General features: G+C 57.5%; 1 protein-coding gene across 3 annotated transcripts in view; it reads right to left on the minus strand.

Moving 5' to 3' along the window:
- Positions 1-27127, minus strand: part of NEK6 (NIMA related kinase 6) — a 79575-nt gene that overhangs the window by 15359 nt on the left and 37089 nt on the right. For 2 of the 3 annotated variants that reach the window (XM_037008185.2, XM_037008183.2), the window contains exons 2-7: positions 24981-25099; positions 16022-16162; positions 14642-14704; positions 11178-11288; positions 6958-7066; positions 6612-6719 (exon numbers count right to left, since the gene is read on the minus strand). In XM_037008185.2, the coding sequence (XP_036864080.1) occupies positions 6612-6719; positions 6958-7066; positions 11178-11288; positions 14642-14704; positions 16022-16162; positions 24981-25070 (622 nt within the window). In that variant the 5' untranslated portion in view covers positions 25071-25099. The remainder of the gene's footprint in view (positions 1-6611; positions 6720-6957; positions 7067-11177; positions 11289-14641; positions 14705-16021; positions 16163-24980; positions 25100-27127) is intronic. The other variant, XM_037008184.2, reaches the window with a different exon arrangement.

Here is a 27127-nt window from a genome sequence, read left to right on the forward strand (position 1 = left end):
CAGACCCCTGCCCCTGCCCTGCTCATGGCGAGAGCCCTGGGGCACATGGGAGAGAGAGGTAAGGGGGCACCACTACCCTTCCCCTGCACTCGCCACCCCAGCTGTCCACTGCATCACTGCCCTGTTTGCCTTTGCCCAGTTCCCTCTGGTGTGGAAGGAAAAGGCGAGAATCCAAATGTGATTTGGGTGTTCTTCTATGATGCCAGTGCGCAGGTGCCTTTCCTCCGTCAGCCTGTCCACCCATCACCCCTCCGTCCATTGTCTGCTCACCTATCCAGTCACTAGTCGATCACCCACCCATACATGCATGCATGCATGCATCCATCCATCCATCCATCCACCTGTCTGTCTGTCCACCTGCACCCAATGTTAGCTGAGCCCTGACACTGTACGGGGCCCTCCCAGGTGTGGGTCCATCAGGAGGTAGTGAGTTGCCTGTCCCAGCAAGTATCCAGAAGCAGCCAGCTGATCAAGGAAAGGCTGGACTACTCAGTGGCTGCAATCAAACCACCTGGAGGAACTTAGGTCTGGATCCTGGCCCAACCCCAGACCTGTGGCGTAAGATCTCCAGGCTGGGGTTTGGACACCTGCACCTCTCACAAGCTGCATGTGACAGTCTGAGAGGAGCTATACGAGCCCCGCCCACTCATTGTTTCAGATGCTCAGAAGCATCTATGAACAGGTGAATTTATGAAGCACTGAGGGAGCTTTGGCCTGTCCCTGCCGGGCACTGGGTCCTCGTGATCCCGCCTCTGACAGATTCTCCAGTCCCCTGGCCCAGCAGAGGGGCTGCTCCCCCCTTGGCCTGCTTCTCTTAAAGTTGGGGTCCTCTACCTCATTGGAGGGGTCCTCAACTTGTGCAGGGGGGGAACACAGCACCTCTTCCTGTTTCACCAGCTTTCCCTGAGAATAAGTCTGTAAAACCCGACTTTTATACCAAAAACAAATGCTCAAGCATTATGAAGCGTACCGCATGACTTGCATGGGTTTTGGAGATGAAATGAGAGACTTCAAAGAAGCTCCAGGTTTGCAGTAGGCCCTGGAGGATGTGGCCCCAGTCCCCAGGGGAGCGGTGACTCTGCAGAAGGAGAAGCTGACAAGACAAGGTGCCCCTAGGGCCACGTGGGGGGCCTGGCCCCTTGCCTGCATCAGGGGGCCTTGGGGGGCACTTGCGGGCCAGCAGGGCCACGGCACCATCTCTTGGAGCTGCTTCAACCCCCCTTCCAGCAAGTTCCCCTCGTCGCTGTGGGGGCAGGTGCTGAAAGAGGAGCCCACACTCTGACCTTCCCGGCTTTACCAAAAGTTCCCCGATTTCACACCAGGCAGATATCAGAGGAGAACGTGGGACCTCAAAACAGGAGGCTGATTAAAGGGCCCCGCTTCCTGAGATGTGCCGTCCTGTCAAATCAAACCGGGCCCTGAGTTGAAATGCTCACAGTGTTTGAAACATGTTTGTTAGATATGAAAAAGGCAAATATTTCCCATGAAGGAGAGATTGTGCTTCTTCCCCAATGGGAGGTTTTGAAAATGCCTGGAGAGACATGGGGTGCCCCCGGGGCATGTGCAGGGCCCACCCCCTGAACCTGAGACTCTCCCTCCACCTCAGCTTCCCATCTGTGGAGCAGAGGGCTTGAACCTGGTGGTCCCTGCGGTGCTCCCCCGACCTTTGGAGCCTGTGTCTCCCTCTCTGGAAAATGGGGCACAGGGTCCACTTCCCACAGACTCCTGGGAGGGAGAGGGCGAGCTGAGGACAGGAGGGCTGAGGGTGGCCAAGAGAACAGAAGACAAAGCAGCTGGGGAAGACCAGGCTCTGGAACTCAGCAAGGCTTCCTCTGTGCTGGGCGTATGACCTGTCCTGTGCAAGTGCCCCGATCCCCAGCATCCCATCAGGCCCTGCAGCCTGGCGGTGCTCCCCTCTTGGCCGCTGCTGCCGCCCCTCCCTGGCCTGCCCACGCCGACGCGTCCTTCCCCCCAAGGCAGAAGCCTGCCCCTGCCCTCCAGGCCTGATGGGCTCATCACCCGAGGGAGAAAGACCGGGTCCTCAGCCTGGCATCCAAGGCCTCTCCACACTCTCCTTTGGGCAACAGCACACACGCACCCCTACTGCGCCCACCCGTGTCACCACTTGTTACCAACTCCTCCTTAAATTAATTCCCACCCGACCCTGTGCTGGTTACACACAGCCCTCAGGAGAAGCAGCGACACTGAAAAAACTGCTTTTATCAACACTGACTTACAGGCCATTCACATCTGCAGAAATGCCTGCTATTCCCAGTTCCCACGTTGCGTGTGTCACAGAGGTGAAACTCAGTACACAATTCTGCGACCCGGCAGCACCGTGGGGTCTCCAGGAATAAGGGCCCCACCCGACGCTGGCGCAGGGGGTCTGGGAAACGCACCCTCACCTGCCAGGCCCACCACCTGGCCTCGCGCAGGCGCTCACCTCGCTGCACCTGGGCTTCCTCCTGTAACTGGCTGTGATGATTCCCACCCCCGCGGAGGCGGGAGCACGGAAGGAGGGAATACTTGGGACATGGTTATTAGAATGGTGCTTGGTTCGCGGTGAAGACTCTAAATAGATCCCCACCCACTCCTGGTAAATTCCAGAGGGCGAGGCCTTCCTGGTGAGCAGCTGGGCCTGGCGCAGATCCTTCCTGAGGGAACGAGTGGACAAATGGAGGGGCTGCAGCTTGCTTCCTGGGCCAGATCAAGTCCTCAGGTGCTGTCCCCCTTGAGACCCTCTCCTTCCCTCTCTGCTGTCACTGGGTCTCATTCTAACAGTTTGTGCTCCTGAAAACGCCAGACACGGCAGACAAGCCAGGCACCACTCGCTCGCCAGCCAGGTGTCAGTGCTTGGAGCCTGGGATCTGCCTGCTGGAGCAGTTTTCTGGGCCAACTGTTCCCAGGCGTCCTGGGCTGCTGGGACGGTTGGGAGGAGGCCCTGGGCACATCTGCATGATGCTCTGTGCCCACACTGACGGGTCCCCAGGGGCGCCTGGCTGTGAGGGCAGTCTGCTCACACAGCAAATGTTCCCTGGAGCCCACCTGGTGCCCGGTGTGGGCACATTCATGGGAGTGTTGGCACGACAAGGAGAGGGGCTCTGTCCTACCCTGTGGCCCGGGACAAGCCTCAAGTCCCATGCCCCCCACGCTGTGAGGCTGGGTGGGTTTTTCCCCAAGTGGCTGGGACTCAGACCCCTGGGTGTTCTCACACCCAGGTAGCTCCTCAGGGTCCAAAGCCCACTTCCCAGCACACTGCTGGTGCCCGGAGAGGAGCTGACACCGAGGGGCTCCAGATCCTGCGGATGTGTGGTATTGCCTCTCTGAGCCTCGGTTTCCTCATCTGTCAAATGGAGATGATAAGCCTTTTTGAGATGGATTTTAAGAGTGAAATGTTTTCCAACAGCTCTTGTCTTCTTTGTTAACTCACTTCTTAGGTGACTGTAGAAAACTAAAGGGCAGCCCTGGCAGGGGATGAGGTGGCCCCAGGCCCCCATCAGATCCTGGGCTCCTCAAGCCACAGTTTAGGGATAACAAAGCCCAACACCACAGCACACAGTAGGCCTCGGGAGGCGGTTCCGCCCGTCCCCTTACCATGCCAGCCTGAGCCTGACTGTGCCCACATGAGTCTGGGGGCCCCCTCAAAGCAAGGAAGGCTGCAAAATCTCATGTCGCCTGCACCCACCCCAGAGCCAGGGCACTCAGAGCAGGGAATGGAGAAGGCAGAAATGTACTCCCTGTGGCCAGGCTGGGGGTTGGTGGCTGGGCAAGCCAGTGTGCCCTGACCACTGTGCCTGATGGGAGTCGCCCCCAACTGGACCTGTTCCCCAGCTGCTGAGAGGCAATGTGAGGCTCTGGTGGGCCCTGGGGAGGGCCGGCCTTACCTCCCACCCGGCTCCCAGCTCCTGGCCACCCTGTCACCGTGGCCAAATGAGCAGGGCCTGCTCTCCCAGCCCCACAATTTGTCTTGCAGCTGCTAACGTTGCTTGGAGCGAGACACTTGCTTGTAGCTTGAGAGCTGTGTATAGGCAAATCTTTCATTTTTCTTTCATTACGCCGGCGTGTACTGTCACTTAATTTTTATGTATGCAATCCTTCCTGACAAATATGATCTGCTGCCTGGTAATTCGTCTGACGCTCATTCTGTTCTGCGCTCTAATTACGGCTCCTATTCCTGACACCGAGGCAGCCGCTCTGCCACCACTGGGTACTGCACCTGTCAGCCCGGCCATGGCATGACTAATGCCCTTTCATGCCAGTCTCGTGTTAGCAAATAGAGGCGGGGAGAAGGTTGGGGGAGGGAGAGGCAGGAGGAGATGGGATTTGCATAAGCCCTGCCAGTGGGTCAGCAGCCTCAGGAGATGGTGGTTGTTGGGCAATGTGGCCACCACCACAGTAGCCCCAGAGGAGGTGAGCTTGGACGTGGCGGATGGATGACTCAGACCCACATACAGGGTACAGAGGAGCCCCTGCCCCCCAGTCCTTCCTGAACCACAGTGCAACGGCAGTTCCGTCTCCTGCCCAACTGAACGTGTGCACAGGACCTAGCAGTTTGCAGAAACCCGCTGTGGAAGGTGGGTCCTCGTCCTGAGTCTTGCAGACCTTAGGCCCCAGGCTTCGTCTCTGCCCTTCACTGTCATGGAGCCCAGTCTTGGTTCTGAGAGCACGTCCTGGGAACAGGGCCTGGCTGTGCAGGCCTTTGGCTCGGCAGCTGTGCCTGGATATGGGCACAAGGTTTCAGGAGGGCTCCTTCCACCCACCACGGGGTCGGCTGGCTGCTCAGAGGCCTCGGGAAAAGCCTGGCTTAGGAGGTGGCCTTTTCCCAAGTTCCAATTCCTTCTCATTAATATAATAAGTGCACCAGTCCAAGCTGATAAACTCACACTGTCGGACAAGCCCACATCTCCGCCGGTTCCTAATGTTGTGATCTTAACTGGCTCTGACGAGCGCCACAGCCTTTTCCACCGCAGGAAGGAGAAGAGGGGAGCCCTGACTGACAGGGGACAGGAGGCAGGGGCTTGAACTCTTTTCTTTGACAGTTTCCTCTGAATTTATGGCCTTTCTGAAGCTATTGAACCAGAGAGGTAAACTGACCAAAAAACACTTAGATTTTCACAACAGAAGGATCTAAGGGACCAGTGAAACAAGGTTTCTCTCAGGGGTGGGGATGCGGTGGCTGGGCTCCAGAAAGAGACCCAGCATTATCTTCCAAGCCCCCTACCCACTCTTCTGGGGGAAGCATGGGCTCTGGGCCGAGAGGCCTGTGTTCAAGTTCTGGCTCAGCTGCTCCGGGAGTAGACGATTACACTCCTAGAAATTAAGCTCCTTAGAGTTCAGCTTTCTCATTCACACAAAGGAAGGGTCCTTTGGGCCCTTGAGACTATTTGCGGCTGAGTGAAGTGTCCCGACTCGGGGGATGGGGGTCCCACACAACTGTTCCCTTCCAGCTAAAGGAAGAGCTATGATAGGCCTGCCTCCTGAGGGGGCCTGGCCAGGTGTCCCCTCTGCCACTCCCGCACTCACGCCTTTAAGCACCTGGGAGCTGCTGATTTCTGAGTTAGTGCACTTCTCTGGATTGTGCGTTACACCCTGAGAGCTTCTAAGGCACCGGGTCTTCTAAGGGGTGAGCACCAGCACCCACAGCTTCTAAATCACTTGTTTAAAGCCAAGAACAGGAAACAGCTCAGACGTACCCCACAGGAGGACAGGATGGGTGTGGAGCGATACACAGAAGATGCAGCACCCAGCCTGGGGCAGCACCCAGGGTGGTGAGCTCCAGCACGCCCTCCCCTTCAGACGCCACCCCAAAGCACGGAATGCGCCCAGGGAAGAGTGGTCTGCCCTGCCCGTATGTGCAGAACGTGCCCAAGGGGCCCAGGTTCAGTGCCGATGCACCCTGTAACGCACAGGGGTCCCTACTTCCTTCTCTGTTCTCCTGGGACTGTGCTGGTTTCTATATTCTAATTAAATGAAAAATGCCCACAGCCCAACACCCCATTTTGCATTCATGCACGTATCCAGCATGTGGATTCTGACGCTCACGGTTGCTGCGCGTGACCCAAAACACATCTCTGACCAAGTTTGTGGGCCCTCGGCGCCCCCACGCTGCTGGGACGGGGCGCCCACTGAGCGCGGCACTCCAGTCTCCCGCCTCCTCTCACACCCCCTGCTCCCGGGTCCTCCCTCCCTGCCCACAGCTCCCAGTCACCCTTCACAGTCCAGCTACAATGTCACCTAAGGGGTGAGCACCAGCACCCACAGCTTCTAAATCACTTGTTTAAAGCCCAGAATAGGAAACAGCTCAGACATGCCCCACAGGAGGACAGGACGGGTGTGGAGCTACACAGCTACGGGCAGATGGCATGATGGCCTCACACGGCAGCAGACCCACAGCTCCCACGCCAGCAGTGGGCTTCGCCACGTTCCTGGAAGAGTCGTGAAGCGGCGTGGACGCAAGGGGCCTGATCAGCCCGAGGCCCTTCTGAGGAAGTGAGGGAAGTCTGGAGTTGGACAAGGCACTTTCCTGCACCCACTAAGCAAAGGCACTGTGGGGCGTGTTCACCCCCACGGGACCACCTGGGGCTTCTGGGACGCGTGGACAGGCCCCTTACCCAGGGAGTGGGCTGCAGTGGTCTCGGAGCTGAAGAAGCGGCCCAGGCCAAGGTCCCCGAGTTTCACAATGCCCGTGGCTGTGATGAACACGTTGGCAGGCTTGATGTCTGTGGGGGAAGGAGAAGGCGGCTGGTGTGGGGACAGGAGGCCAGGGGTGCTGAGCACCTTGCCTGTATTTAGGGGGTCTGAGAACCGGCATGAGTGAAGCCCTGGCCTCAACTCTCTGACTTCCCTGAGGACAAGATGTTCAACACCCACCTGTCTGGGGAGTACAAAGTGGCCCAATCCCCGGGAGGGGCCCCAAGGCTGCCTGGCCTCCCACAGCCCAGGGGGGCCAGCTCGTACCTCGGTGCATCACCCGGCGGGAGTGCATGTGCTCCACGGCACTGCACAGCTGTGCGAAGTACTTCCACACTGTCCTCTCGGGGATGAGCCGCTTCTGCTTCTTAAAGTACTGTGGTGGGGAGACAGACAGACGGACAGGCCTGGGTGACAGCCCACGAAGGAGGAGGCTGCAGCACACTGCCCCGCCCTGTCCCAGTGGGCAGCCAGCACGTGGCACGGGGCGGGCAGTCGGCTGCTGAACGAATGAGCTCGGAGCGAAGGGCTCTGTGTTCACACTTCTCTGCCCAAATGGCCTTCCGCGGTCACCTGCTCCCCCGACCCAAAGTCAGCTCCCGGAGGGCAGGGCAGCCTGCACGGAGCGGATGTGCTGCCCGGCTCTGCTGAATGGCTCCTGGGCCGCATCGTGAAGGCTGCTCTCAATCACACATTTTCTGGAATTTCTTGGACACATGCCCATCTCCTCCCACAGTCTGACAGGGAGCTCCTGGCAGGAGTGGACTGGTCCAGAGTGGGAGCGCCCAAGGCACGCTTGGTGGTTAAACCATTGCTGCCTACCCTGCCGCCCCAGCCCCTCAGTGCTGGCAAATCTCAGCCCACGGAATCATTAACTAACCCGGCAAGAACCTCAAGAAAATGAGCTTGACATTCTCAAACGGAACCTCAGTTTCAACAGGCATCGATTTACCTCATTGCCTGAAAAAAATTAATGTTCCAGAAGGCAAAACAAAAACAAAGGCCGCAAGGCCACAGGGAGCCAGCTGAGCAGGCAGAGGTTCTGGAGGGGGAGCCAGGGACACGTCCTCAGCTCCGCTCAGCTCAGCTCAACAGCCCCGTGGGGGGCTCCTGGCTGCCAGGCCTGCCGCTGGGGGATGGCACTGACTTGTGGGCCTGAGGCAAGGCCATGGGCCCAGCCCTTGGGCAGCCGCTCCCGGTGCTAGGCCCTGAGCAGGGATGACTGCACCCGTCTCACAGGGAAGGAAACTGAGGGCCACACAGCAGGGGCTGGCAGAGGGCAGAGCCACAGCTCAACCCCAGGCCTTCTGCCCACAGGCCCAAGTTCTTGACCACTCGTAATGACACCAGTAACATCTGATGAGGAATGGAGCTTAGAGAGGGGCAGGAACTTGCCCAAGGTCACCCAGTGGGAGCACCAGAGCTGGGACTGGATCTGGGCACTTCCAACAGTGGGACAGTTACAGCTGGAAGCCCCCAGCCTGGCAGTAAGGCCTGAGAGCCTCTTGAGGCTTTACTCTGGGAGAGGGGCCTCAAGGGTGAGCTGCCCCAGGCTCCCAGCCCGGGACCCCAGTCCCCTGGGCCATCCCAGGCCTCGTGGTGGCCTAGGCTGGAGTGTCACTTACGTTGGGATGTTGGTTAATCCTCATTACAGCATTTAAGCTGGGATGCGCATGGCTGTGAGTGGTGATTTTCTAAATGTCACGTCCTGTAAGTGCTGTGTGACATTTAGCAGGAAGGCACAGAGTCTCTGGTGGGTTTGGGGTGGCGGCAGCTCCCAGCTTCACTGTCTGTTACAAATACTGCCGGCACACGGCTGTGGTGGCCCCTGAAGCTTCAGGCCCTGGGCCACACGGCCTGCCAGTTAGCAGCTTCCCAGGCCATGGGGTGGGGTGACCAACCATGGTGTGGGCCCAGCCTGGGGCCTGGTAAGGCACCATTTCCCCTTGAAATCCAGAGGTGGCCAAGAAGTTGGAAAAGTCAGGGAAACTAAGCTCCTACCAAGCTCCTGGCTCCATGCAGCCTGTTACAGATGGGGAAACCGAGGCACGGGGGCCTGGCCAAGGTCATCCATCAGGCATGTCTGACTCTAGGCCCAGGGTCACTCCCTGCCCTGCCTGTCCCGCCCACTGGGGGCAGCACCCAGCCAGGCCCTGTGCGGCTTGGAACAGGTGGTGGAGGGAAGGGGTTGGGGCTGGTGACTGCAGGAGGGGAGCACCTTGCTGGGTAAGGAAGAGGGTTCTAGAGACAGGAAGGCTGAGGGGCTGGGAAACCCAGTGGCTGCTCCCAGAAACCCAGGATGAGTGACCGACTTGAACAGAGACCCAGTACTGGCCCCCAGGAGGCCAGGGAAGGTGTGCAGAGTGAATGGGGAGGGGGCACCCCACCCCAGGCCAGGGGCAGAGTGCTGGACACCCACACGCCTCCCCCCTCTCGCTCAGTCGGAAGGAGCTTGCTCTGGGCCCTGCGGTTCCCAGCTTCTGAGTGCCTTCTGCAGCCCCTGCCCTGGACGGGCTGGAAACTGGAGGTTTGGAGAGGGCAGGGCTTGAAGCTGCCCAGTCACCTCCTACCCCTGACGTCTGGCTCCAGCCCCACCCACAGGAGGGAGGCTCCGAGGGGCCTGGGGTCCGCTGGGGCTGATGGTGCGGAACCCTCGTGGTGGCCACACTCCAGGGCCTGTCCTCCGTGGTCTCCCCACCGCCGCAATGGTCTCTGCCTCCACCCCACCCCGCCCCTGCATGCTGGGCCCCAGTTTTTCTTTTAGAACACAACACAGCCCGTCTCCTGTATTCTGACCCAAATCCTAGGGGCAATCCAACGGCCCCCACTGCCTCCTCGCTCCCCACCCACTCTTCTCCTAGTGCGTGATTTGTGGATCACTGGATTCTTCCCCTCTCCCCCTGGGCTCTCACACAAGCCACTACCCTGCCAGTCTCCCCTCAGTTCTCAGCTCAGGTGTTGCCTCCTCCAGGAAGCCTTCCCTGGCTCCCACGGGCCCTGAACTTGGCTTGTTCATGCTGCCTGTGACTGCTCACTCATGGGTCTGTCTGCCTTCCCACCAGACAGCAAGCTTTGTGAGGGCAGCACCCACCCCAGGCCTCGGTACGGGGGCCGGTCCACAGAGGGTGCAGATGCATGTGTGTTCGGCGAAAGAACAACACGTGAAGGAGAAATAAAGTGTGGGTGGGGGTGGGAGGAGAAGGAAGAACCAAGATGTGATGGAGTGTGTCTGTTCCCACCAGGGATCTGTGTGGAGATTAATATCCCTGCAAACACATTAATATGTCAACGAAAATATAAAAGCAGGTGATAACAGCTCAAGGAATACCGCTTCCCAACGACGCCCATATTCCTAGGAGCCAAATTTCTGGAGAACAGCCGTGGAGCAATTGCTCAAACCCCAGTGCCCAGTGGGAAAGACAAAGAGTCTGTGCCTGGCCCCGGCTGCCCATGTGGCAGGGAGCACAGTGGGGCAGCTCAAGCGTGGGTGGGCCTCGCTTGGGAGCAGACAGACTGGGCTCGGGGAGGGGGGCAGCAGGGGTCCCCACCAGTGGCCTGCAGATGCCAGTCAAGCCAGAAAGGGAGGGAGGGCCTTGAGGGGGAGCAGGGGGCAGGACTGAAAGCTCGGGCTTGGGGCTGTGCAGCCTCAGGCAGGTCACTGAACCTCTCTGAGCCTTGCTATCCGAGGATACTATGGACTCAGTGAATGAGGCACACGCTCAGCATGGTTGCAGCTCACAGTGGTACTCCATCAATGGAATCAGGGTGGTTTCTGAGTCTGGACTCACAGAGGAGCTGGTCCGGGACCCCAGGAGAGGGGGTGATGGGGACAGAACAGTGTGGGGGCTGCTGTGGGAGCAGAGTTAAGAGCGGACAAGTTGCTCGCCCTCGCTGAGACCCCGAGCCTGGCCCATGACATGGGAATGAAGATGACCCTCAAGCACCGGAGGGGCCTCAGGGAGACCATCTTGGGGACAGTGTCCACTGGAGGGTCCCAGGCTGGGAAACAGAGACCTGGGCCACAGGCACAGCTCGGTCCCCACACTGCTGAGCATCCTCAGGTGACTCTCTTAACCTCTCTGGGCTCAGTTCTTCCCTCTGTAAAATGAGCAGTGGGGTGTATAACATGCTTTCCCAGATTCTGTTAGCTGGGTCTGACCTCATGTGGGGTTCTGTCCCTGTTCCTGCCGTGAGGCAGGAGAAGAGGCCCACAAGCCCCTGGGCAGGTGAGATGGGGGGGCAGCCAGAGGGGTCCCTCTGTCCACAGCTGGCCCTCTCCTGGCAAATGGGGATGGAGCCCAAGGGGGCACTCACCGGGCCACAGCTGAGGCCTGCGGGGCACTCGCAGTGAGGGCTGAATGTCCCTGAGGGGCAGCCTCCCCTGAAGCCAGAGCAGTGAGGGAATCGGGCTGAGGGGGGCCACCCAGCCCTGGGCTCCCTGTGTGCGGGCAGCCCCGAGACCTGGCCTTCCCGCCAGCCACCCTTACCTTGATCATCTGTGAGAGGTCCCCCGCGTCGGCCAGCTCCAGGACGATGTTCAGCTCGTTGTCCTCGATAAAGGAGTCCAAATACTTGATGATGTTGGGATGGTTCAGTTGCTGCCCAAAGAGAGGAAGAGAGGGAGGCAGAGCCAGTGAGGAGGGACGGCCTCATGCCTGCCGTGCTGGCACCCAGCTGGCACAGCTGTTAAGGAGGCCTGGCATCTGCTGGAAAGGAGCGTGTCTGGGGAAAAGGCTACACCTGGGAGCCAGGCTGAGCTGGGTGACACTGGGACAGCCACGTGGATTCCTGTCCCAGTTTCCTCATCTGTAAAATGGGCACAGTGTTTTGAAGAATAGTTGTGGAGATCAGATGGACCGATACCGTGAAATGTCTAACCCAGGGGCCTCAAGGGCAGGGCCGGCCCCTGCCTCTGCCGTGCGCTCAGCTGGTGCATGGGGGGCCCGTCTCCTTCCATATTCCTTCTCAACTTCCCACCCACCCCTGGTGAAATCTTGGAAAAGAACATCCCTGGTGTGAGTGCTGCCCAGAGGCCAACTGGGTGGAATCACTGAGGCCTGGAGTGAGGAGGGACTGGCCCCTGGCCCAGCTGAGCCCGGAACCTGGCCCAGTAACCACAGACCGCTGTCCGTGGGAGGCCACCTCTCAACCTGAGGTCTCATGGTGAGCCCAGGTGTGTCTGAAAGGGAACACGCCTGGGCCAGGGACACAGACAACGCTCCACAGATGGGAGCGGCGGGGTCCACCTGGCAGTGGCTTGTGAGTGGGGCTCTGGGTAGTAGCACCTTGAGACTCCTGTCCAGTGAGGCTCCTCCTGGCAGTCCCTCGGCTCCATCCCCACACACACGCCCATCTCTCCCTCCAGCTACACTCTGAGTTCCACGGGGTGGGGTTGTCCCTGAGGCCCGGGAAGGCCTGCCTGTGGTGGTGGCTGCTGCGGGGTGGATGATGGCCGGAGAGAAGGCAGGCAGATGTGACGGTAAAGGGCACATCAACACACGCCACCTCTGTCCGAATCTGCCGTCAGGGGCTTTGTTCTCTCGCACTTGCGGCCCCCTCCAGGAGTCTGTTTGGGACCTGTCCCGCTCTCTGTGTCTAGGATGTGCCTCGGATCTGTGGCCTGCCCCATATCTAGCCCTTGGTGGTGCTCAGAAATTGTGCTGTGCATACATGGATCTATGCCTGCATGCCAACAGGGCCCACCTTCTGTCCCACATCCGGCAGCCTCTGTGCTGGGAGGCTTTGTGGTTAGGGTACTGGCATGAATGATATGAACCATGCTGTCTAGTGGTCCCTCTGAGAACCAGGCTTCCCTTTGTTCTGTAGGAAGCACCTCTGCCCCGGCACATCCTGTTGACTTCCCATGATCAGGCTGGGAGCCAGACTGCCATTCTGGAAAAGGGCTGGCACTGACCGGCAGAGGCCACACAATGACGACAAGAGCCACTTCTGAAGGAGCGCTTACAACACCCCAGACTGTGCTGAGCCTTCTCAGGTGTGCATCTTCTCACGGATTCCCACACCTCTGAGGACAACACTGTTGTCATCACCCCCTTTTACAGATAAGGAGACTGAGGCCCAGAGAGGTCACTCTGGCCACACAGCAAGTGGGCGAGGGGTGTGCCTGTCCCCCAAGCCCATGGTCGATGGCGCTCAGGTGTCCTGAAGACTGGGAAGGGACAGAGCCCCTCCTGGCAGGCTCAGTTCATGCCACAGAGGGCCTGTTTCACCAAAGGGTCACACATTTCTGCATTCAGGACCCAGAAGAGGCTGGCTCAGTATGCATGCACATACTAATCCTTAATCAGCATAGGCTCACGAGCATAGGGAGCCCATGATTGGGACAGCTGTTCCCCAGGGGTGGGTCATCAGTCAGAGTCCCTGAGGTCCCAACTGAGTCCCAACGCTGTCTGTTACATAATGTTTTTCAAATGTTATTTGCAGGGTCTTTTTTGACCTCTAACAGTCGGAGTTAAGGACACCCCCTCTAGGCCTCCCGGGAGCCATCAGTGCCAGAGGCCACCCCAGCAGCACTCACAGGCGCATCTGGCCACATGCCCCGGCTCCCAGCCACTTCAGGGGCTCCCTCGCTATTCTCGCACTCCAGGCCCACATCCTGATTGTGGCCTTTGAGGCCACCACAATCTGCACCCCCCTCACCAATCCACACTGTCAGGGTCCTTGCAAGGGCCCCTTCAGTCGCCCCGATTCTGGCGCGGGACCCTGGCCCCTGCAAGGTTTCTCCTGGGGTCCTGGTCGGCCGGCATCGCCCCGGCCAGTCACCAACTGCACCTGCTCCCCCATCACCTGGGAATCCCTGAGGGCGGGGCTCAAGCCTGAAAGCCCAGAGTGGCCCCAGAGGAACAGACCCCTCATCTGAAGCTGTGCGCTGCAGCTCCAGAGCACCCTACTGTGACCAAAGCAGCCCGCTTCACTGGAAGCTGCCAAGCGAGCTGTTTTGCGGGAAGGCAGGACACCATGTGGGCGCCTACTGTGGGCTCTAGCACTGGGCCTTCTTCAGATGTCACTTTATTTCATCCTCTCTATTTGTCCATATACCCTGTCGGACAAGTATTCTTACCATTCAACAGATGAGCAACTGAGGCTCCGGGAGGCTAAGTCACTTGCTTAAGGTCACACAGCTCACAGATGAAGACATCAGGATTTGAACTCAGGCTCCTGGGCCTCCAAAGCCTGTACCTTTCATCCCCCTCCTCGTCCGTCACCTCCTAGATCCCAGGCAGAATCCTAAGCCTGCGGAGTAGGGAGGGATCCCCGGGAGACAGCTGCCCCAGGCTGGGGCCAAGTCTAATCCAGAAAGTTCTGTTACCTCTGACTCTGGGGAGGCCAGTGCAGACACCACTGAGTTGGGGTGGGGGGTGAATGACCACAGACATTGCCCAGCCTACCCTGGATGGGCCCTAGCACTCCTGGCCTTCACACAGCCCCGTCCAGTCAGCCCATCCCTGGCTGAGCTGCGGACTGCTGGCCCCAGAGAGAACTGTCCCCAGCTGTGCACCCCGCCTCCTCCCTGTGGGAGGCCTGGGCAGAGCCCAGTGGGATGACAACCCAGGGGCCCCTCTAGCACCAGGAGCTCTAGGCCATGTGCTTGGCTAATCCTCCCCAGCACCCCAGGCTGGCTTTTCTGCGTCTCCCCAACAGAGAGCATCTCCTGTGTGGCAGGGATCTGTTGCCCACAGGGGAAGGATTTTGCTACCCATAAGCAGAATTGACTTGGGGTGGGGACAGCCAAGCTGGGGCCCCATGAGGGATGAGCAGAGGTGAGGGAGGGTCAGCGCCCACCTGGCCATGGGAAAATGAAGGAGCTACTGCTCCCAAAAGGCTGTCATTTCTGAACCTAGCGGGCTGTGGGCTGTGGTAGCTATGGTATGGCCCAGCCCCCAGGCCGTCTGGAAGGGTGAGGGGCTCCTGCTCAGCCCAGGGCACTTACCTTCAGGAGGCCAATCTCCTTGACACAGTCCTGCCTGGCCTTGGCATCCATCATCTCAAATATCTTGGGTGAAGGGAAAGAGACAGACTGGTTAAAACCCAGCAGTCAGTACCCCACTGGGAGGCACGAAGACAGGGATGCCAGTCCTGGCTCTCCCACCTCCTTGCTGAAGACCCCCATAGGGACAGTGGTTCTGCTTACTGGGCACCCACCATGTGCCAGGCACAGATGACCATTTTACACTGAATCTTCAGGGCAACTTCCATGAGCTGTTGACTTACGGAGGAAGACTGAGGCCCAGAGACGTCCAGTGACTTGTGGAGGCCGTGCAGTGGTATGGGGCAGGCCAGGCCACAAGCTCAGAGCCTCAGTCTTTGCCTCTGTAAACGGGGCACAAAGCCTGCCCTCACAGGGTGATGCGTGGACCAATGGGAGGGGACACAGCATTGTGCCTTCTTGCACCCTAGCCCGGTAGTGCCTGTTCAATGTGGGGGCCCCCAGAACTTCTGACTTAGAGGCACAAACAGGTCGACACTGCAGCAGTCCCACCACAAAACTCTATAAGGCACAAAGAAACCAAACCCAGGCAAGCCCTCCCCAGAAGACAAGCAGCAGCAAACAGGCCTTCCCTGCTCTTCTCCAGTGAGCGGAAGCCGCCTGAGCTGCTCACACACCAGCAAGGAGACAGTCGTGCTGGCGGCCGCCCCTTGCTGGTCTGCCCACCCCGTGACTGCATATCAGTGGCCTTCTCTCTCCTGGGCGTCCTCTGCCCTGGCTGCTAATCTCCTACTTTAAAGACAGATCAACAAATCCAGGGACCAGGGAAGCTGCTGGACGATTTAAAACCATTTCCTACAGCAAAGCAGCGTTCACGAGGGCCCCCTGGCTTCCTGACATGCTACCTGGCTGGACGCTGCAACTTAAAATCCATCTGCTTGACCCCCTTCCTCCATTTAGGAGGGACATGGAGGCCAGGAAGGTCACTCCAGCCCAGAGTCAAATGGCGCATGCTGGCACTGAGTCTCAGCTCCTGCTCAGTTCAGGCCCGGCGAGTTACGTGCGTCTGCCCTCTTCCTGATCTCAGAACTGGGGTGCCAGCCCTCACCCCTGGCACAGTTCTCACGGCTCTGCGAGCGCCCAGCACGACGCAGTATGCGGCTGCTGCTCAGCGCACGTTCATTTCTCGTTTCCTTTACGGCTCGCAGTGAGCGTCCATAAAAGGAGTCACCTAATTCCTCTGGAGCCCAGGGAGTTGGGGACTAATTTCCGTTGTTTACGGAGGAAGGGGTGAAGTGTGGCGGACAGCCCAAGGCCACAGTGTTTAGACACAGAAGCCAGCTCCTGCCAGGTGGCTGCGGCCCCACCGGGTAGTCGGCTCACCTGCACCTTCTTCAGAGCCACCGTCTTCCTGTCCAGGAGGCAGGTGGCCTTGTACACCTCGCTGAACTGCCCTCGGCCTATCTTCTTCTCGATCTGGAAGTCTGCCAGCGAGCAGCGAAAAGACAGCACGTTTGGGAGCCTCTGGAGGGGAGGGACAGAGGGCATCAGTAACCCTCCAGGCTGGACTGGAGGACCTGGAGCCCTTCCCGAACCCCAGAGGGATCCTGATCACCAGCCCCACTGCCAGAGCCTCCAGCCCCGCACCGTGCTCACCACACCCACTCCACCGTGGCCCCTGCCACAGCCCTCACCACCATCCCTCCGCGGCCCGTCACTCAGGTTGCTTGCTCCTGCGTCTCCCGCCCCCAGAAGGCTGGCTCTGTGGTCCACTCTGGAATCCTCCGTGCCCAGGCCGGAGCTGGCAAACCCAGCAGAAGCAACAGACGTCTGAGGGACGTGAGCGCCAAGGTCACACAGCTGGGTCTCACCTGCCCCATGGCCCTGCCCGTGTAAACCACCCCCGAACCCTGCAAGTCATCCTAAGGCCTCCCTGTCCCAGGGATGAGAAAACCGGGGTTAAGTTTGCAGCCTTATATTCTGAGCTCTTTCTTTGTATAAACTGGCCCTTTATGGTGACATGAAGATTCCAGAGACTTCAGAGTGACTGCCCAGGGGCCAGCACTGAAACTCACGATAAAGCAGTAGGACCCATCCAGGGGCGGGGCTGCCAGGTGAGGGAGCAGGGGGCAGGTTCGCCCTTACCACCTGTCCTGACACACGTGCAAACGCACTCTCAGGAGGAGGAGGGTGCCAACGCTGTGCCCTGGCAGGGGACGGGAGAAGGGGAGAGGGCGCCATGCCTCTGGTCTGCCCGGCGCCAGCCTGGCGAGATGGCCCCCCTCCTGTTGCAACCCCCACTCTGGGACTGCTGACACTGGGGATCCATCCTCCCCGGCTGGGCGGTGACGTGAGGACAGAGTCTCTGTCATTGCTCAATTCCTGTGCACAGTAGGAAGTAGAATTGTCTGTAGAGCCGTGGGAACTCTCGTGTGACTGGCAGTCGAGTGTAGGGCCCATCTGCCTGGGTCGCTGGCTGGTAACCTTGGCAATTACACAAGCCACTTGGTGCCTCAGTTTCCTCATCCACAAGGTGGAGGCACAGAAGTGTGCCTGCCTCACAGGGTCACTGTGAGAGTCACATGAGACTGCTACGTCCCCACATAGTAGGTGCCCAGTGGCCACTGTTGCTGTTGCTGATGGGTGTGGGTGGGCAGGAGTGAGGTCTGGGGTCCTGACTGGCCACACTCACCTCACCCCGGCCAGCTCTGTGCTAAGGAAACCCTAACGGGCACCCTCCTACCCAGAGTGAGTGATGAAGTCCGGCCTCACAGCCCGCAGTCCTGCTGCCCCCTTCCCTCAGCAAGGTCATGGTGGGGGTGACCTTGACTCTGAAATCTAGAGGCATAATTACCACCCCTGGTGGGCGATCTGAAGCCACCCACCCGGGGACCTGAGCAGGAGAAAGGGCTGGTGGAGGAGGAAGACGGTCTCAGCCACCACATGCCAGCATCTGTCAGGCAAGTTCTCTAGTAACGGAAACTGACCTGCCTATGTACTGAGTACCCAGTTACAAAAACGAGCAAGCATGCCCTGAACACAGGCTGCATGCCGGGCAACCATGCAGAATGCCCTCCACGAATCACTGCCATCCCCATTTCAGGAAACCGAGGCTCGGAGGGGAGGCAGCGACCTGCTTCAGACCCCACAGCGAGTAATGGCAGGGATCTGACCCCAGGACTGAGGACTGGAGAGCCTGCCTCCTTTGTGCTGTATGTGTGGCCTCCCAACTCTATCTGTTTTCCCTTCGAGGCCCCACGACTAGCCTGGCCTGCACCTCCTGCTGTAGCCATGTTTCTTCTGCCACCTGGGCTGCCCCCCCACTCCCCCACCATGGGCTGCTCTAAAAGTGGGCCCTGTCTTTGTCCCCTCGGCATCCCCTGAGCTGCGGCCCTGTTTACTGAATGACACAGTGGAACACGCCCAAAACAGCCTGGTGCGCAGTGGGGCTTTGTGAGTCAGCCAGCATCACTTCTGTGAGTGCAGCTGGAATCACACACCCTCGGAAAAAGGCAGCTTTCTGGGCACTTGGAGGAAGCATATATATTCAGGAAAACGATGAGGAGCTGCTGTGTATTAGGCACCTACTATGTGTCAGTTACTGTACTAGCTGCTTAGACAGACTTTGTGACAAATCTCCTAACAACCTTGTAAAACAAGGCTTCTTAACCCCATTTTATAAATAAAGAATCTGAGGCACAATCACAGAGCTAGTCAGTGGGGACCTGGGACTTGAACCCCCTGATGATCTGGAGCCGCTTCACTGCCTGGTGACATGGATGGAGCAGGGTCCCCCACCCCTCTCTCGGTCTCAGTTTCCCCCTTGGGACAGTTCTGGGTTTGGAGGATATGATCTCCACGCGCCCTTGCTCTGTGAGCTCTGGGCTTCTCACTGGCCAGCGGCTGGAGGCCCCAGCACTCTCTGCCCAGCCCCGGGATGTGCCCCACAGGCCATGCCACGCGGCTCCACAGCCACCTGCAAGCTCCCGGAGGCTGTGGGTGAAATCCTGGCTCCTGTGGCTGAGACTCTAGTCGCACATCTGCATATGCGATGACCCAGATTTGCATTTCCTGTCAGAACCCATTTCGACCTAATTGGAGGAATGAGCTCTCGAGGTGGGGGCAGGTCACCCCGCAGCAGTACCACATGTGAGGGGGCAGAGTCCGGGGGTCCGCCACTGCCCCCCAGGGGTGGGATGGGACCTTGTCTCCCAGGATGCCCCGAGTGTAGGTGGGGGCATCTCGGGGCATAGGCTCCTGGGTTCAGCTGCCTGAGCCAGCAGGGTCCTGAACCCAGTTTAACTTAGGGACTCTGAGTAGAAGGTGAAAAGGTGACCTGAGTCCTTGCCCCAGAAGGCCAGGCCTCTCTCCCTCCCTCCCTCCTGGGTTGGCCCTGGGCAAGTCCCACTCCTGCCCCCTGCAGCCCAGTGGGGTCGTGTGAGGGAAGTTAGGAACAGCAGCCACAGGATTACTCTGAGGCTTCCAGGGGATGATGCTGGAACAAAGGGTCTGGGAACTCTGAGCTGCCAGGCAAACACAGGGCTGACCCAGAACAGTTCGCACAAGGGTGGTTCAGAGGTCATAATCCGATGGCCCTTCTGACAGCTGCCCATCTAATGCTTCCTGTCCTGTTTCATCTTGGACCCCATGCTGGCTCCTGGGGAAAATAAACCCAACCCCTGGGGCACAGTTTGGCAAAGAGGTGACTGAAACCCCTGGTTTCAACAGTACTGACCCTGGGGCCCAGAGGCTTGGGTTCGAATCTCAGACCTGCCACTTGCTGGCTGTGGGCCTTGGGAAGCCCCCTGGGCCTCAGTTTCGTCATCTGTACAACTGAGACGTAACAGCGCCCCCTTCAGAGGGTTGCTGGGGGTTAACAGGTCAGTGAGCGGAAGCACTTAGCAGAGGAACTGGAGCATGGGCAATGCCGTATGTTTGTCATTAATATGATGGGGATGACTGACTTCAGCATCCCATGCACAGACCATCCAGGACTCTTTGCCACTGGACTTTGCTGGACAATGGGCTCACCGGCCTCCCTTTTTAGGGCTGTGCTGTGGCTGCTCACAGAGACACTGCTACCAGAGGCCATTTCTGACTCCTCATGCCCCTTCCCCAGGGTGGGAGCCCCTTAGCTCTCCCCCAGGGGTAGAGGAGATGGCGCAGAAGGCCTGGGAGGAGGTCCCACCTGTGCTGCCAGCCACAGAGGACTGAAAGAGGTGGCTTGTACTACCGAAGAAAGACACGCAGTCTCAGAGAGAGGAGCTGTCAGAAGCAACCCCTGTACCAAAGAAAGACACGCAATCTCAGAAAGAGGAGCTGTCAGAAGCAACCCTGGACAGCAGGAGGAACCCGGCAGACCCAGCGCCCAGCTGGTGGCCGAGGTCCCCGAGTCACCTCTGCCCCCAAGCCCACTCTTCCAAGAAAAGCGACCACCCTTCTCAGGCTGAGGCCAGACATGGAGTAGGGATCTGGGACCACCCAGGACAGCCGCCACTGGAGAAAGCCAGACTGTCTTCTCCAAGTCAGATCAAATTAGGCCACATACACCTCCTACCCTAAGCTAATTTGAGTTTAAAATGTTTGAACCACAATAAGCCTCAGTATGGACAAATCCTGTTTTTTTTTAAAGCAGGAGCATAAAATTACATGTTAAAAGAATAAAATGCATTCGCCCAAGTAATTTTCTGAAATCTCATTAAAAAATTTAGCCTGACTAAGTCAGACTCTGACCTGAATTTTAATCATCTTTACACTGAATGGGTCTCTTTTCCCTGATATTTGCAATGCATCATTAATTTAAGGCAACCATTTTTATGATTTTAAAAAGCATACTTCATCAGAATGACATTTCCTGTAAACGAATTTCACCTTTCAAGACATTTGACATTGTGTGTAGGGAACTTCTAGTGGATTCAGTATATATGTATATAGCAATGTGTTTAAAATCTGCATTGTACAAAAGGGCACAATTGACAAAGGGTCCATATTGTCAGACTCTTTATGAGGCCAACTCTGCTCATCTCTTCACAATCTGGCTAATCTTAAACCCAAAGCCCACATTCTCTCTCACAGCCCAATGGCGGGACGGTGCACTGTGGGGCCTGGACTCTCTCTGGCTCTGCCTCCCAACAGCGAAACAGATGAGTTACTTATCTCAGTTTTCTCCCCTGCAAAGTGGAGTTCTGAATAAGACCTGATCTCTGAGTTGGTAGAAGGATGAAACGAGGTAAGTGCCAGGGGTCAGACTGGTGGTATAGCCACCACCATGAGGGCCTCACCTTGGAGGTCTCACTCAGCTCCAGGGGCCGTCAGCCCCTGGGGAGAGTGAGCGAGATGCCCGAAGCATGGAAGGCACCTGATAACAGAACCTAAAACCATCTCATTTGTAGTGGCTCCCCCAGGGCAGCCCTCATTAATCCAGTGCAGAGAAAGCTGAGCTTAAACATACAGGCGAAAGAGTCCGGGACCAGCTCCAGAGACAGACAAGCAAAAACTTGAAGGCCGAAAACCATAAAGAGCGTCAGCCACCGCTGGCACACCCCTGTCTTCCCCTCTCTCGGCCCTTCAGCTACCAAGTGCATTGGTTTTCCTCCGGAGGTCTCTGGAATCCTGTCTCCCCGTGACTAGGGCCAAGGCACTGTCTCCCCCGGGTGAAGACTGTGGCCTCGCCCACTCCTTGTGTTTTCACCTCACTTGTGCCTGGAACCCCAGCTACCAGTGATCTTTCTAAAACCCAAACTCCCTTGTCAACTTAAAGCCCATAATGGGCTCCGCATTTGCTACAGATTCAACTCCAAAGGCCTCTCACATAGGCCAGCCGTTCTCCCTTATCCAAGCCTGGGGTTGAGCTCTTGTCTCACATGACTGCCCCTGCACCTTCCTCCTCATGTGACGGCCTGGCCTCTTCCTCCTCCTGGAACCTTCTTCTCTCCCTGTCCTGCCCCAAACTCCTGATCATCGTCAGCCCACATCATCTCCTTTCCAGAGCTTTCTCTGGCTCACCCTGATTCCTAGGCAGAGCTGGCCACCCCATCCTCTGGGCTCCCTCAGCATCTGTCTGTCCCTCCACGGGGCCCTGCACCTCTCGCACAGTCTTTACCTACGTGTGTGGAGGGCTCCCCAGCAGGCCCACGGCAGAAACCAGATGAGCTCTTGCTGAATTTACAATATTTAGCAAACACTTCTTGAATGTTAATGGCCGTTATTATTTGGTCACTAAATCTTATCTAACTACTATCACTGCTGTGGGAAGATTTTCATTAAAATTTTGGCTTGTGCAACACAGACCTGGCGACAGCTGGCCCCACCCCCTGCAAAGTCACACACATTCTTCTCTTTTGGAATAGTGCTGAATATAACTGAGCTTGGCACATCCCGAGCAGGTCTGCAAAGACTTTCCAGATGGAAGACACATTAGCTGGGGCTTTCTCAGACAAGAACACCTTTCTCCTTGGAAATTCATGTGCTTCTTAGTGGGTCAGCTGAGCTGGCATTTCATTCCCAATGAATATGCTCTGCAGCAAATTGTAAAATCATAAAGCATGGGGGTGTTTAAGCTCTTTTTCTCAACTTTATTCATTCATTTGTTCATTCGTTCATTCACTTGAAACCTCAGTAAAGGCAAGCATGTTCAGTATTCCCAAGCACATGTGAAATTCACATATGATTCTGCCAGGTTCGGCAAACATTTTCATAAATGGACAGCTTGCAGAGCTAGAAAACTCCTTGAAATGAACAAACCACTAGTTTTGGACATGGAAGGTTAACAAAAACCAGAGTGAGATTGTTTGCTGAATTGTTTCCTACACTGGGGTCATTTCCATCTCTGGGCCACTAAGCCATGAAAACTAAAATGTTTTTTAAAATATGACTGTAAGATCAATGACATACCATTTCCTTAACATGTGTGAAGTCGAATGCCATGCTGGATGTTTAAAATACACCACCTCACTGAGTCTTCACGGCTCCATTTTACAGACGAGGAAACAGGCTGAGAGGCCATTTAATCCGATGTCCCCTGGCTGGTGAGGGATAGCTGGGAACCAAGCCCAGACTGGCCCAGAGCACAGCATTTTAGGGGTCATGGAGCCTGGCTCCTTCCTCTAAGGAGGATTTCAGGGAAATAGCAGTACCTCCTGCCATAAAAGAAAATGCCTCTGCTGTCAGTTTGAGGTGTTTCTACATCCCAAAAGAGGCAAGATTCAGGCTGTGATGTCTCCCCAGATGGTGTTTAAATACCAGAGCTTCCTGAGACTAGGAGAGGGGGAGTGCCTGACTGCTATTGCTCCTGCCCCAGCCTGCAGGCTCCCGGTGTCCACACCACCGCGCGCCCAGGTTCTGCAAAGCTGGCCAGATGCTGGTGAGACTGGGGGCATCTCTGCTGACAGCCGCTACCCAATGTCGAGTCACCATATCTAATTACATGTAGCTATGCCATTACCCACTCCAACATGTGCGACAAGAGGCCACGGATGTTCCTGCTGCAGCAGTCCCCGCCTCTCCGCCCTGTTTGTGAAATAATTACGGGGCTCTCTCCTCTGCCAAATGAGACTGTAATTAACCCTAATTGCTCGAAATGCAACTGGCTAATTCTGGGAGATTAATCAAGGGGGACTCAATTGTTAGTGAATGACTTAATATGACAAATTGCTACATTACCCGAGGAGGCCCCACTGCCCCCAGCCATCAGTGAGATGTCCTGGTGGACTCTGGACCAGTAGTGCCCATGGGCTTCCCAGCTTTTTGGGATCTGTCCCCCCATATTTCACTTAGGCAATGGGCTCCTGCCTCCCAGCCAGCAATGGGAATGGAGAGTATGAATAGCATAGATGCCCTTGGACCTTCTGTGTGCTTGTATGCATGTGTGCACACATGCACACATAGTACTACTATCTACTAGTTCACATATGGCCTCTGTGAATCTACAGAGGTGCTCCTTCTTTTAAGCTGATGCAGCCCCACACCAGGCAGTATGACTTGATGAGAGCTCAGGTGCAAGAGGAGGATTTTAGATTCACCTGTCTCCTTGGCTAGGTGCCTTTGTGCAGTGCACAGCCTGCACAACTGTACATGACAGCCCTGCCCAGGCAGGTCAAACACCAGTCCACCTGAAGACCTCCAAAAGAACTAGGCATTTAGATGCAGTGACAAGCCTTTCATGGCTCATGAAGGCAGTTGTCTCTGAGTCTCCCCTGATGTAGGTCCCATAACCCTGGGACAAAGCAACGATGGACATTACTGTTGATCATTCTGGGATGCCCAAATCTGGCCCTGGCCAGCTGCCCAGTTGGTCTCTGTCCCCTCCAGGCCACTTCTTCAAGGAGGCCTCCCTGGCCCCCTTGTTTGGACCAAGTGCCATGCAGGAGCTCCATCGGCCTCTGAGTTTCTTCTGCCCTGTTTCTCATCTTTCCCTCCCGTGAGGCTGTGTGCTCCCTAAGGGCAGACCTGGGTCTGTCTCACCCACAGCCATGTGGCGGTACACTACCCGTATCTGTGGTTCATTAACGCAGCAGGCACCGAGCGGCTCCTCTCCGCCTGGCCCGGAATGGTGGACCTGGTGAAGCCCCACATGAAGGATGCTCTGTTGGGAAGGGAGGCAGACACAGGAGCCAGTTCTCCAGGGGATATGGCGGCCATTCCCGGTGCCCTTGCACAGGTGTGGGGGCCACACAGAGAGCGAATGGGGTGGAACAGGGGGGCTCCCAGGAAGCCGCAGCATGTGAACTGAGGCTTGGGGAAGTCGTCAGGAAGGGCACTCCAGGCCCCAGGAACAGTGTGTACAAAGGCAAGGGGTGTGTGAGCTGCTCAGCAGCTCAGGAGCCCAAAAGCCACCTTCAGGGCAGCTGCGGAAGGCTGCCTGGCTCTCCGATGATCTACGGAGGGGGAGGTGGGTGTAAGGAAACCAGTGTCCCTGAAGCTCTACTGTTTCTAGACCAAGAGGCTGCTGAGGGCCAGGAAACAGCGAAGACCAAAAAGACAGGTGGGCTTCAGCTCAGAGCGAGGAAGCACCTTCTGACCCCAGGCACATCTTGCCTACCTCCTGCTTTCTTCTCGGGGCCTCCACAACTCCGTCTACACCCGCCCTCTAGGCGGCACTGGTCCGAGAAAGGTGTTCTTTTAACAGGGGCAGGACCCGCGCATGGCGCCCCAGCCCACAGTCTGGCACAGAGGATGCTTGTAGGTGCCTAGACTAGACGGGGCTGTGAGCTCCGCTCCCATCACTGGGAGCATTCAAGAAGAGGCTCTGGCTGCCCAGGGCGGCCTCCGGTGGCCAGCAGCCTCCTTGCTCAGAGCTCCTTGGAGAATCCCCGGGCACTGCTGACAAAGGGAAAGCGCTTACCTGTGGGTCAGGAGGGTGCGCGGGCCCCAGGGTGTGGCACAGGTTGTTCGGGCTCCCTCCGTGGGGCATGTGGCTGGGCTGTCCTGCCATCCTGCATGCCAGCCTCACAAGGGCACGGGCTGCAAAAGAAACCGAGGGCTTTCTCACGTACACGCCTGTTTACTTTCTCCTCTCCACGGCCCTGGGTGGGGAAGGTACTTTCACACTCCCTGTTTACAGTGTACAAGCTGAGGTGCAGAGTGGTAAACCTGCCCCCGGGTCACCCGGCTCAGAAGCAGCAGGGCTAGGGCTTGACCACCATGGGACACGCTTTCCCTCCATCATGCGTTCTGACTAGGTGGCTAGATTATCCCCATTGGACAGAGGGGGAAACCAAGGCTCTGTGCAGGGAAAAGTCTAAAGGTGGTTCCCCAGACAGCAAAGGATGCCAGATTCAAGGGCCAGACTCCAAAACCTTGTTCCTCCCACATTATACTGTCTTCCACATCTCCTGGGGGGCAGTTCCACACCCCATCCCCCATCAGCACCTCCACACGAGTGGTCAGGAGAGACCTGGACTCAGACTCAGGCAGCAGCTGCAGGAAGGACCCCACATCTCCGTCCCTGCTGGGCCCTGGTGCACCAAACCCTGGGAAGGCCCAGACCGCGGGCCCTGCTCACAGTCCTGAACAGCCAGGCAGCGGCAGAGCCCTCTCTGCACAAGGGGCAGCCCTCTCAACCCGCAGGGCTGCCGCATCAGAGACCCCCAGAGAGTCAAGGATGCGAGCTACGAGGATGCGAGCTACAAGGATGTGAGCTACTCGCTGCCCTAGTAACCACACTGGCTATCCCTGAGTAAGCACCTACTATGTGTCTCGGTCTGGGCTAAAGGCCATCTGAATATCACTCCTATGTCCACTCCCAGTGCCTTGGACCCTGTCCCAGAGGCCTTACCAGAGACAATAGCCTCTTGGGCAGGGACTGAGGCTCAGGCCCACAGAAACTGGAGGGCCTGAGAGGGGGGCCATCACCTGGCCACCGTTCCTCTGGATACAAGAAGAAAAGTCCTTTTCCTTGGGAGGAAAGCCATGCATTTATCACAAGCATTCTGCAGCCCCTTGCCAGGGCCAGGGCCAGGCCTAGCCTTCCACAATCCTTGAACGCTTCCACAAGGATGAAAGGGGCTGAAGCCTAGAAGCCCTGGTGTAGCGTGGGCATGCAGTAGGGGCCCCAATCTGGCTGTGTTCACTCCTACCAGACCCTGCCCTGGCTGTCCAAAGGGCACTCAACACATTTCAACAGCACTCCTAAGGACTGGCCCAGGGTACAAGCGCAGGAGGCAGAGTTCCTCGGACCTGCTGGTCTGGGCCACCCTTACTCAGTGACCATGGGGGTGAGTGAGAAAGCCAGTTCCCTTGTTCTCGGTTAGGATGCTCTGAGGTATGACTCCCACTCTAGAGACCCGCGTGGGGCTGTGGAGGTGAGGAGGTGAGAGCTGGTGTGCATCTCCCGCCCGCTGCCCCCACACCCAGGGTGTCCACAGGTGGCCGGGTCTCAGGGTCTGCTTCTGGAGAACTCATATGAGGACTTCACTCTTCCTGGATGGACTCGCCTCTCAGAATCTTTACCCTGGTCATCTGCACCCCACCCTACCCCCTGGGTCCAAATCCCAAACTGAGAACCTTCCCCCAGTCCCATGGGGGGCTGAGTCCTGCCGCAAAAACCTCCTAAGTAGACACATGCCCCGTTAACACGGGGGTGCTCTGGGCAGTGGGAAGGGGATCGACACCTTCCTGATCATTTTCCCTCCCTCCCCACTATAGCTGTCCCACTAGAGTGGGTGGTGGGCCAGCCCTCCCAGGCTCAGGGATGTCTATGATGCCCTTTGAACTATGACCTATCAAAGGTGTCCACCAAGCCCTAAGTGAGCCACTGAGCTTAACCCGGGCCTCCCAGCTCTGCCTCTGAAAGACCCCGATCCTCTCTAGAACCTGCACACTGGGATCCAGGGCCCATTCTTGCTGTGCCTTAGGGCAGGTCCAGCTCCTCCCTCCCACACCTTTCATGAGCTTTTGGGGTAAAAACTGCTCTCCAGCACACCAGGTAGATGACAGCAAGCTAGCCACATGGAGCAGACGGCACAGACTGCAGATTGCACCCAGCTCAGG

Source organism: Manis javanica, chromosome 2 (assembly GCF_040802235.1).
Source record: "Manis javanica isolate MJ-LG chromosome 2, MJ_LKY, whole genome shotgun sequence".
NCBI lineage: Eukaryota > Metazoa > Chordata > Mammalia > Pholidota > Manidae > Manis > Manis javanica.